Source organism: Pagrus major, chromosome 6 (genome assembly GCF_040436345.1).
Source record: "Pagrus major chromosome 6, Pma_NU_1.0".
NCBI lineage: Eukaryota > Metazoa > Chordata > Actinopteri > Spariformes > Sparidae > Pagrus > Pagrus major.
The window spans coordinates 7,430,384-7,442,675 of NC_133220.1; the positions used below are offsets into that span (position 1 = coordinate 7,430,384).

The following is a 12,292-nucleotide window of genomic DNA, read 5'->3' on the forward strand; positions in this document are numbered from 1 at the left end:
ATACTTGATTGAAGTACTCGTACTTTTTATACTAACTCTGCTACATTTCAGAGGATAATGTTTAACTTCTTACTTCAATATATTCATGTGATCTGAAAACCATAGTTACTCCGATTCAGATAAATTATACAAAATATAATCAGAATATATATTATGATGTATATCAGTGAGACTTTATTGATCCTTGGAGTAAAACTCATTAAGAAGCAGTGTATGAAGTACTTTATATCACCTGTACCTTCACCAGTTGCAACATAAGAAACTGGTGTACATGTAAATGCATGAATAATTATTATTCAACAATAGAATATATGTTATTCTGAAATTGGAAAATCTTCCCATTCAGTCCTTTTACTGTTGGTATTTCTATATCTTGATTATGAAAACTAATACTACTATTACTTATCCTACTATTACTTATCCCTTAATGCAGTAACTAAGTACTTTTACGCTTTGGAAGTACTAATTTTGCAGAGTACTTCTTCCAAAACTGGAGAACAACTAGAGAGAATAAACAAAAACAAGGTTGAGTTGGGACACATTAAACTAAATAAGACATAACACATCTAATAGGCAAACATCCATATCTGTGTGAGCATTGTCAGTAGTCCAGGTATTATCTAAATGCACTGACATAATACATTTATGTGATCTTAAAGGAGGGAGTTATAACAGATTTGTGGTCTACTTGAAAGAAATAGGAACTGTTTTTTTTTCCTCTAATCAGGCATTATCTGTGGCAGTAATGCACCTTTTATTTGGTTCAGGCATATTCCAGGTCGCATTGTTTGGGGTCCTCAGAGAACGCTCGGCGCCAGTCTCTCGGGCAGTCGCAGCTGAAAGTAAATACGAGCGAAATTTAGTAAAATACTCCGAGAAATCAAGTCGTTAAGGAAATTTGGATCCTCTGTCGTGGAACAATGAATCTCGAACTGCTCGGTAATTAACAAAAATGTTTTTTTTATATTCAATTTATTTGACTTTTTCGTACATCGTCAGCGCGGTGTACTTGTTATGGTTAGCATTGTACGTTAGCCTAGCATGTCACTAGCAACCGATACGAGTCCAATAAAATAAATACATGTGTTATTGGAATCGCACTTTCGCAATTTCTGTTAAATTGTTTAGCTTAAATTTGTTCCTAAGGTTTCGTCCGAGTCTGTATATAAGCGCTGGTTATAGAAATGGAAGCAAAGATGATAACTGTCAGCTAACATTAGCCCCACATACATTACATGGTCTCTTATTGTGTTTGAATTAAACGTTTCTTAACTGGAAAATATTTTATATTTTTTTTTATATTTAATATTTCACCAAGTACGGACCGCTAGATCCTAACGTTATTAGGACCATGGGTAATTACAAAGATACACAGCTGGTCCATAGGGTGCAACGTTACTATTTAGGAAACATAATGTACCAACTATACAAGTAAAATTAATGTTTCACAGACCTAAAGAGGGTTTTTGTGCTAACCTCGTCCAGATTTAATGAGTCTAAATATAGAGATGTTTTTAAAAAACGCTACAGTCTGTAAAGTGTGAATGAATGAATGAAAATCAGTTAGATGTCACTTTTTTATTTCAATTTTGAGGAGTAGAATAATATCTAAATCTGAGTGTTAACCAGTCAGTTTAGCTTATTTTCTAATGTGGGTCAGGTTTGACAAGTCTCTGTACTGTGCTTCTTTAGTTGAGCTAGAGCAAAATAAGAGGGTTACATACAGTTGTGGTCACAAGTTTACATACACTTGTAATGAGCATGTATATCATGGCAGTCTTGAGTCATTTTTCTGTGATGGAATGAGTGAAACACATACTACTCTGTCACCAAATGCTTTCATGAAGTTTGGTTCAATAATTAATTTATTATAGGTCTTCTGAAAATACTACCAAATCTGCTGCGTCAAAAATATAAAAACAGCAACTTGAATAACCAGTTTAGGTGATTATAGAAAGTTGTTTTGATCACATTTTCTTAGTAGCATGACCTCTTAACTTCCTCTGAGTGATTATGATTGACTGATGACTTTTCTGGGCCCATTTTAATACGACTTGTTTGATACACCCACTAGACTCAGCCACAAACACTACAGTGGGAAAGTCTAAGGAGCTCAGCACTGATCTGAAAGAGAGCATTATTGATTTGAACAAGTCAGGAAAGTCACTTGGAGCCATTTCAAAACAGTTAAAGGTCCCAAGAGCAACTGTGCAAACAATTGTTTGTAAGTATAAAGTGCATGGCATAGTTGTGTCACTGCCACAATCAGGAAGAAAACGCAAACTGTCGCCTGCTGCTGAGAGAAAATTGGTCAGGATGGTCAAGAGTCAACCAAAAACCACCAAAGAGCAAGTCTGCAATGAATTAGAAACTGTTGGAGCACTGGCGTCAGTGTCCACAGTCAAGCGTGTTTTGCGTTGCCATGGGCTGAGAGGCTGCAGTGTGAGAAAGAAGCCTTTGCTCCAGACGCAGCACCTTATAACTCAAAGAAAGTTTGCTGCTGATAACATGGACAAAGTAAAAACCATCTGGAGGAAAACAGATGAAACAAAAATTGAGTTGTTTGGCCACAATGACCAGCAATATCTTTGGTGGAGAGAAGGTGAGGCCTTTAACCTCAAGAACACCATACCTACTGTAAAGCATGGTGGTGGAAATATGCTGTGGGGTTGTTTTGCTGCCAGTGGATCTGGTGCTCTGAAAAAATTAAATGGATTAATGAAGGAGAAGGATTATCTCCAAATTCATCAGGAAAACCTCAAATCATCCAGAAGCCAGATTATTTGGGTCGTGGGTACAGTTCGATCAGGCTCAATCAGAGTAGAATTGAGGGGTGTTTTTCTTCCCAAAGTCCTGACTTGAACCCCACTGAAAACACATGGACTGTGCTGAGGAAACAAGTCCGTGCCAGGAATTTAGCTGTAGTTGACCAATTCTGTTAAGGAGGTTAAAGGAGGACAACCAGAGGCTTGTGGATAGCTATCAGAAGCACTGGGAAACTGGGGACTGCCATGATATACATGTTCTTTACAAGTGTATGTAAACTTTTGACCACGACTGTATGTGAAAATTGATTGTAAACCGTCGAGTAGTATCTGTTTCACACCTATTTTTGTTCTCCAGATGTTCTCAGCCAACATGAACGCTTACTTTAGTGCTCTGTTATTATTTTGACATAAGAACACTGCATGATATACTTATTTTTTTGCTTTTACTTTTATATTCACATTTAAAATATTAAATAGATATCTTTTCCCCTGGTAAATATCCATTTCTAACCTCGGGTAAATTCAGAGATCTTTCTTATGAATTATTGATTCAGACTTTGGAGGCTGTTTTAAGTGTTATCCTCATAAATATTTCACTTGATTTATGGAGAATGTTGTGTTTTTTTCTGAGAAAAATTCAATTAATTCCAGTTTTAATATTGAATATACGTTTATCTTATTGTATTTGTGACTTAAATCTCAGATTAATTTTCCCTTATACATTTCTGAATACCTTCCACATGAAATAAATCCTTGACTGTAGTGCTCTGCTGCACCAAACAGAATATATGTACTGTGTTGATTAGAATGAAATAATGCTAAGTTGCAGGTTGTGTTTCTGAGTCAGCTGTCATCGTAGTACATAGTCCTGTATGAATGCTGTTAACGGTTTCTCATCACTGTCTCTTTTGTTATTTTCTCCTAGAATCGTTCGGGCAAAACTATCCAGAGGTAAGTCACCAGCCATTAATTTATGCTATAACCTAATAGAAGCCCTGGGTGATATTTGTGGACTGAAAATCAATTGTGTGTTTGTTTGTGTTGTCAGGAGGCAGATGGCACTCTGGACTGTATCAGCATGGCCCTCACCTGCACCTTCAACCGTTGGGGAACCCTGCTGGCAGTGGGCTGCAACGATGGCCGCATTGTTATCTGGGACTTCCTCACACGGGGCATCGCTAAAATTATCAGTGCACACATCCACCCAGTCTGCTCTTTATGGTGAGACTCATCACACACTCCTGCAGGGTGTGTGGGCATCACTGCCTGGGTCATGTCCCATTTTATGTACCAGCACACTTAGAAACATCCGTCTTTTACCTGTCCACACTGGAGGGATTTGAATGTCCCTACCATGCACTCTTTTTTTTTTTTACTCTTCACACTACTACTTCTGTCACTTTTATGTAAACAACTGAGAACAACACCATGAATAACTTTTTATGATGAATTAAAGAATGCCATATGTTTGTGTGTGTGCGCAGCTGGAGTCGAGACGGCCACAAGCTGGTGAGCGCCTCCACAGACAACATTGTCTCGCAGTGGGACGTCCTGACTGGAGATTGTGACCAGAGGTTCCGCTTCCCATCACCCATCCTGAAACTGCAGTGCCACCCCAGAGACATGTGAGTGACCTGATAGCATCTGTCTGTACATAATCCATCTAATGTGCTGAGGTTCAGCTGTGGGTCTGATACACCATGAAAAGTGACTTCACATGTAATTTGTCTCGTTTGTTCCTATTTTGTAATCACAAGAAATTATCTTTTTGTTTTAGGGACAAGGTTCTGGTGTGTCCCATGAAATCAGCCCCTGTCCTTCTGACTCTGTCAGACTCCAAACATGTTGTCCTGCCTGTGGACGACGACTCAGACCTGAATGTGGTGGCGGCTTTTGACAGGCGTGGGGAGTATATCTACACCGGCAATGCCAAAGGAAAGGTCAGTATCTCTGATAGACAAAACCTTACGCACAGTGCACCTTTCAATCACACCATTGTACTTCAAGACGGCATAAGTTAATATTAATTTTACATTGACAAAACATCAGTGCTTAAAGGTATATGATTAGAAATAGAAATGCACTGCCTTTGGTGCCTATACTGGCAGAATCTAAAAAGTGGCGGATATCAGTGAAAGTTAAAAACCCCTCCACATAGACTGCTCCAATTTTCCCCTGAATTGTAGTAATTTTCATCAGATGAAATAACAAAAACAGTTACTAAACACTGTAAATTTCATGCATTTTACACTCAAAACTGTCCTTGTGTTTTAGGAATGATGTCCAGTGTTTTTGCTGTTTTCCTTCACCAATATATCTCCCTCTGTCTGTTGTTGCAGATTCTGGTGTTGAACACAAACACTCAGGAGCTGGTGGCTTCCTTCAGAGTGACAACTGGCACCAGCAACACCACTGCCATTAAATCAATTGAATTTGCGCGCAAGGGCAGGTGAGAGGCAACAGAATGTCTTTTGTATCTAGACCTGGATGATAAACTCAGCCTGGACTATGAATCTGTCTCTAATTCTGCCTCTTTTTTGTCCATCTGTCCTGTTTTCTGTGCAGTTGTTTCCTCATAAACACAGCAGACCGGATCATCAGGGTGTATGACGGCAGGGAGATACTGACCTGTGGCCGAGACGGTGAACCTGAGCCCATGCAGAAACTACAGGACCTGGTCAACAGGTACTTTACCAAATGACTAGAGCAGAGGACATGTGCTATTGGGGAAATTGTTACGCTGTTGCTATATTGCAGTGATGTAATTGGCAAGCTTCTTCTAGTATAGCAACTACCAGCAAATATTGCATGGTCTGATGAAATTTCAGTGCCTGAAATCAAAGTTTGTGAGGCTAACAGTTGCTGAGAAAGTGTTACATTATGTAGCACTTCATCTGTCTCTTCCACTGATTCCCTGATGTCCTCCAACTGTGTTTTCTGTGTTCAGGACTCCGTGGAAGCGCTGCTGTTTCTCCGGTGATGGTGAGTACATTGTGGCTGGTTCAGCCCGACAGCACGCCCTCTACATCTGGGAAAAGAGCATCGGCAACCTGGTGAAGATCCTGCATGGAACCAGAGGAGAGCTCCTGCTTGATGTCGCTGTAAGGAAGTCAACAACTCGTATACGAGTATTTTAAGTTGTATTGATTTGTCTTTTCCTTTATTTACAAACAGCTAATTTACCCATCTCACTTTAACCTTTGTCCAGTGGCATCCTGTCCGTCCGATTATTGCGTCCATCTCCAGTGGAGTGGTGTCCATCTGGGCTCAGAACCAAGTGGTAAGTAGACAGTGAGAGTAAAGGCAGGTTGAACATGAAGTAATGTCATCGCAGACGGATTATTTCAGTGTCAAACTCTCACGCTGCTTATATTCAGAGATTTAGCTCTGTGTTCGATATTATGGTTTAAAAAATGATTGAATTTGGCCTTTAATGAAGCTGTTGTAGCAGTTGTCGCTGTGTGACTGATGTGTGACTGCTCTTTTTGTCTGCAGGAAAACTGGAGTGCTTTTGCTCCAGACTTTAAAGAGCTGGATGAGAATGTGGAGTATGAAGAGCGAGAGTCTGAATTTGACATCGAGGACGAAGACAAGAGTGAACCTGAGCAGACAGGTAGACAACACGAACACACACACATCCACATCAGAATCAAGATTAAAATTACTTTAATTGCCAAATACAAGGAATTATCCTTAGGCAGGTTTCAAAACACCAAAACAACAAGCAATACATCTAGGTGCTGTATCGTAGGCAACTGGACTTGTTTCAGGTTGCCTACGAGACAGCACCTAGATTTACCATGACCTGGATGACTGAGAACCTTCATCAACAACAAGCAATAAAGTTAAAGCAAAATATACATACACCAAATCAGTTACTCAGAGTAATGAACAGTATGAGCAGTATACAATGGAACTGAATCTGCATGGCTGTGGATATTTACGTGATTTACAAGACTTGTTTAAAAACAGTGACTTAGATACAGTATACCCACCTACTAAGGCTCCACCCTGTCTGGATTCAGTCCTGCAGAATAATACTCAATATGTGTCTCTTTTCAAAAATAAAGTAAAATATAACTAAATACTAATTCACTCCAGAAAATAATCTAACAAAATTGTCAGGAAACAGGCTAAATTCAATACATTTTTCATGTCTTGTCGTGGACATTATTGTCTCACATTGCAATACACAAAGGACATCGAGAAGCTACTTTCAACTTGAAAATATGTGAAATGGCTCTAGATTTATCTCTTTAAAATCTTTGGAAAAACATTTAGTTTTCTCCTCAAAGATTTATTTTGTAGTGCCAATCCAAAGTCTGTTTGCATTTCCTCTCAGTCGGAAATAGTAAAGAACATTTACTCCTTGTATACTCTCATCCTGAATTATTTTTATTATTAGGGTGGTTGTTGAGACATCAGTTACTTGATGTCATACACAACCACATTATTATCAAACACATTTGGAGTAATGCCATCACAATGTGACCCAGACTGAAGGTTGACCATCACCTGTTCTACTGGTTTTACTGCTCTCACTGCTTCTCTCTGGATGTCTCAGACAAGGACTTGTGCTCATGTTACAGGTGCAGACGCTGCAGAGGATGAAGAAGTGGACGTTACCACCGTTGACCCCATAGTTGCTTTTTGCAGCAGGTGAGAAACGACAACGCAGTGCAGCAACATCTGTGAAACAAGTTCCCTCTCTGATCTGACAAGTGTCATGTTATCCTAACTGAAAACCAGCTTGTTGCTGGTTCAGCACTCTTTAACCGTGTCTTCACAAATACTGTAGGAAGATTAAATTAAAAGCAGTATGCCAAATCAATAAAATAAATCTTACATCAAGGTACAGTTAATAGCTTTTTCTGGAAAAAGGTGGATCTTCAGTTAAGCTTTTTAAATATTTTTTCTAAATATTTTTATCGCAGTCATAAAAGATGGAAAAATAAGAAAAAATATTTAGAGTTCAGTATTATAATCTCAGTTTTCTGACTGCAATCTTTCATTATCATGCTTTGAGTTGACGTCATCTTTTTCCTTCAAATGTTGCCTATCTAAATAAAGGATAATTAAAAGAAAGGCACCCACTTGAACCTTTCTTTTAATGATCCCAGCAGACTAGGATTCTTTATGAATATCTTCATGACATTACAAACTTCTGCACATGAATGTTGACAAAACAGAGATATGAAACTTACTCCTATTGTCAAAACATCTCAACATTCCTCGAGTTTCTTATCTCACGGTGTAATGTTTCTAAGAATTTAGGATTCTCTTTTGACTCATGTCCATTTGTTAACAGTCACATCTAAACTAGTTCAGTCCGTTCACCTCAGGACACTGAGAAGGTCATCCATATATTTGTAATATCAAGTAATATTACAAGTCTTCAATTAATTGACTCCAGCTTGTTCAAAACCTTCCCCTCAGATTTCCCTACAAACATCATAAGTGGCTCGCTCACATTACTCAGATTTTAGCATCATTGCACTAGCCCACAGTTTGTTTTATTTATTTATTTACAATTATTTTAATTGTAAATTCATCAGAACAGTTCTGATTATCCCTTAAACTTAATTCAACTACTGACCGTCTTGTGTTTGTGTCCTGTAGTGATGAGGAGCTGGAGGACTATAAGGCCCTGCTGTACCTGCCAATTGCTCCTGAGGTGGAAGATCCAGAGGAAAACCCCTTCGGCCCCCCACCGGACGCCTCGGTCCAGACTACTACCCCAGAGGACGCGGTGGCCGGTGGCGACAAGAAGCAGAGGCAGCCTTCATCTGAAGGAGGCCCAGCCAAGAAGAAGGCTCGCACCACCACCATCGAACTGCAGGGGGTGCCCAGTGACGGTGAGAGGAACGCAACAATAAATACACCCACAAGGAGAAATGTCAGGCCAGTAACTGAAAATGTTCCCACCATGTGAACCCTGAGACTTCATTGTCTTACAATACAGGACATAAGAGACAGTGTTGTATAAGAGAACAGCCAATTTAAGTTTTTGTCCCTTGTAATGTTTTAGCAAGAAGTAGCGCCGTCCCAAATTCTAAAACAAAACTGTCGTTGTTAAAAATTAAACTGAGAGCAGTTGAGTGGTGAGTATGACATGATCAGGTACATTATGATGAATTTAGCATGTAAGGGAGTTTTAGTACAGGTCTCTAAATTAAATTTGACGAACAGTCCACCCTCTCTCTCTCCTCTCAGAGGTGCACCCCCTGCTGGGTGTGAAAGGCGATGGCAAGTCCAAGAAGAAGACAGCAGGCCGGCCCAAAGGTTCCAAAGGTAAAGACAAAGACTTCCCCTTCAGGCCCAAGCCCTACAGGGGCGAACGGCCCTCCTTCCCCGTGGAGGCCCTGGGCAGCTCTGGCCCAGGTGGAGTAGGAGGAGGAGGAGGGATGAAGGGCAGAGCAGAGGGGGGCCTGGCCACAGGTAAGCACGCCACTGCCCCTGCTGCTGCTGAGTCTGGGAGTTCTGCTAGTCCTGCAGCCCTGCTAGTCTGACTGACACCGCCTGTCTCCAAGGCACCCCCCCACCCCACCCCACCCTACCTCCTGTATTGCTTCAACCTCACGTGAAACCCCCCCCACACACCAACCCCAACCCCCCAGCTCACTGACAGAGGCCCGCCTGCTGTAAAGCCACAGTCTGGAGGTCAGAACACAGAGGCTGGCATCAGAGAAGTAGCTTCATTAGTTAATTTTGACTGTATTTGCAAAATGCTTACTGTCAATATGTTATAGTCTTTAGTAAATTTGGTGTAAATGGTGAAATCAGTTGAAACAGTGTGTTCAAACAGCTGCTGGGAGGAAAGATGCACTTTAGACATGAGAACAGACAGGCTGTTACAACGATGCCGCGACAAACTGACGCTTTTTACAGGAAAGAAACATCTTAATGTTTTGTATTTAACCGAATTAACAAGAAGGCACCAATGATCTTGAATTTGCAGAAGTCCCAAATATCCAAAATACAAGCAATGAAAAGGCAGGTGACAAAAAAGCAGTCAACATGAGGACAACAAGGAGAATCCAAGAGAAAATATTGAATAACACCAGAATGATCCTTAGAGAGGTTGTTATTCTACTCAAATTTTACAAAATAATCTTTACAAAACTAGAAATCAGAAACAACAGAAAAGTGGGAGAAACATAACATTATTATTAATGATCAAATTATACATAGTTGTATCCCTCCCAGACTGTGGCTTTATGACTGTTTAACCTCTGCTAACCTCAGCCTCACTTTGACTAATTTGTAAACTGTGGTAAAGTTGGACTGTAGTTGGCAGATGGGTGTTGACGTGGAAAACACTGGGATGGTGCAGCTTGTTTCCCTGCGGGCTAGCTGGCTAGTCTACATCTACTTCCTGCTTGGCCTTTGACCCTCCTGCTCCCGCTCCCACCTCGCTCCTTGGGCTTGCCATGTGACATGAACGTGTGTCTGTAGCAGCGCCGCTCAGGTCCTGTCTTTTCTGTTTCTGTGTGTGTCGGAGACATGTGTGATGACAAGTTCAGTCGGTGTTAATGTCTCCTCTTACTTTGAACTTCAATCAAAAAATCCCCAACAGTTAGATCAAAGGGGAATCCTGGTATTTTTTTTAATTTGGGCACTGTATTAACATGTCTAACTGATTCATACTCACTAAATGTTTTGGAATTGGTCCTGTACATTGCCTCAGCTTGTAGCCGACTGCAATGGCTGCAACGTAATCCTTGAGGGGCCGTCAAAGGTATGTCCACTCAAGTGTTTGTTTTTGCAATTGACGGGGGAAATGTTGGTCAGAATTGGAGAGAGGTGGGGCTGGGTATACTTCTATTGAGTACTGTAAAATGTCTTGTCATTTGGCACCAAATTTCATTACCAGAATCTAATAGTGCTGGTGATTGGCTGTCTTGAAGCATGGAAAATGGATTTCATGGAACTGGTATCGGAAAAATGTCTTTCTTGAACTGGTATCAAAGTCAAGGTATCGGTATGTACAACTCACCTCACAAGATTTCAGATCGAGACTTTACCTTGAACATGAAGACTTGTGTTTATGGTTAAAAAGAGGATCTTACACTTTAACAAAAGGTACAATTCTGGAGGCATCGTTGCAGAAATGTAGTCAGACAATTAGAGTAACAACCTCAGCCTGTCAGTGACAAAAACAAGGACTTTAAGTGGACATAGCTTTGATTGTCAGAGTTGCCCCAAAGGATTACATTGCAGCTGAGGCAAACTAATGGATTGAATCCAAAACTTCTGGTAAGTATGAATCATTTACACACCAAAACATGTTAATATAGGGCCTAGGTTTAAAAATCCTGGAACAAATTTGTAGTTACTCCCAAATTTTGAGACACAATGTTCTTTCTGTCAGATAAATTAAATGAGACTGTTCACCCTCAAATCAAAATTACATATTTTTCCTCTTACTTGAAGTTTTATTCATTCATCTAGATGGTTTTTGGTGCGAGTTGCCAAGTTTTGGAGATATTAGGACATAGAGATGTCTCCAGGGTGAACTGTCCCTTTTTTAAAAATGAGAGCATATCAAGAGCCACTAGTTTCTTTCTTTCATTTCTATAATCATATCAAGGATTAGATGTTTTTTAATTAAAACATTTGTCTTCTTCTTTAAACGTTTTTTTTAATAGTGACTGAACAGCTTCCAAAAAGTGACATAGTATTTATGTGATTATAAAATTATTAGTCAATGAAAACAGGATTGCATTTAAAGTCATACCTGAAAACTAATAACTTTCCAATCATCCTCAGCTGTACTTTGTGTTTAGTGCTGATTATTAAATACGTGCGTGTGATCTAGTAGAAGCAAATACAGTAAATGAAAAAGGGAAAATGAAAGCAGAATGCTGAGTCTGATGACATCTGTGTACAGTTAATTCCTCCAGTGTTTTTAACCGGCCTTTATTAGCTACTTGTACTTTTTTTTTCTTTTGGTGCCACTTACTTGAGAGTTGATCTTTATTTAAGTAGCTAAGAAGTTTTATTGTCCACGATGTGTCTGTCTGACTGTATCTGTGTTCCTCAGGAGGGAGTCTGGTCTCGCAGTCATACAAACAGCATGACATCGGAGGGATGGACTGATCGCTGCTGTGTACAGCTGTGAGGAATCACCAACGGGCTTTAAACCAAGAGACACAAAGCCTGAAGCGATGTACAGACTGTGTTAGTGAGCAGTCTGTTTGACGTGCAGACTGTTTCCTCTTCCAATCAGAGCACAGCGTCACAGGAAAACTCCTCAGCCCGGATGAATGACAGGAGCCGACAAGGAGAGCGTGAAGCAGTCACGATGTCGCAGTAGAGATCACATGTCCTCCGTCTCTGTAGGATTCATCATGTATAGAACGCCTGCATCCTGATAGTGTGTGTGTGTGCGTGTGTGTGACGTCTTTCTTGTTGTTTTTATACGTATTAAAACATTTTTGATTTATAAATAACATGCAGCTGTGTGGTTCTGTGTGCAAGCCTAAACATGTCTGTAGATCCTGACAGATGAGGGATTTCTGAGG

The 12,292-nt window shown here is 40.1% G+C and overlaps 1 protein-coding gene across 2 annotated transcripts; it reads left to right on the plus strand.

Annotated features, from left to right (window-relative positions):
- The first annotated feature begins 799 nt into the window (after positions 1–799).
- rbbp5 (retinoblastoma binding protein 5) lies at positions 800–12,220 on the plus strand. Of its 2 annotated transcripts, none has more exons than XM_073468286.1 (14): positions 800–939; positions 3,694–3,719; positions 3,817–3,989; positions 4,253–4,393; positions 4,546–4,708; positions 5,108–5,217; positions 5,334–5,453; positions 5,716–5,869; positions 5,977–6,048; positions 6,264–6,381; positions 7,358–7,427; positions 8,388–8,623; positions 8,982–9,206; positions 11,812–12,220. In XM_073468286.1, the coding sequence occupies exons 1-14, from the start codon at positions 921–923 to the stop codon at positions 11,865–11,867; spliced, it is 1,683 nt and encodes a 560-aa protein (XP_073324387.1). In that variant the 5' UTR covers positions 800–920; the 3' UTR covers positions 11,868–12,220. The 2 variants fall into 2 exon arrangements, with proteins under 2 accessions (XP_073324387.1, XP_073324388.1); XM_073468287.1 differs by having other exon boundaries at positions 833–939; positions 8,982–9,059; positions 11,812–11,953.
- The last annotated feature ends 72 nt before the right edge of the window (positions 12,221–12,292 follow it).

What these genes read in the sequence shown, in the direction of transcription:
- rbbp5 (XM_073468286.1), top strand. An exon ending in CAGTGCCACCCCAGAGACAT is followed by an intron (nt 4,394 to 4,545) that starts GTGAGTGACCTG and finishes TTTTTGTTTTAG; the next exon opens with GGACAAGGTTCTGGTGTGTC. An exon ending in AGAGGGGGGCCTGGCCACAG is followed by an intron (nt 9,207 to 11,811) that starts GTAAGCACGCCA and finishes TGTGTTCCTCAG; the next exon opens with GAGGGAGTCTGGTCTCGCAG.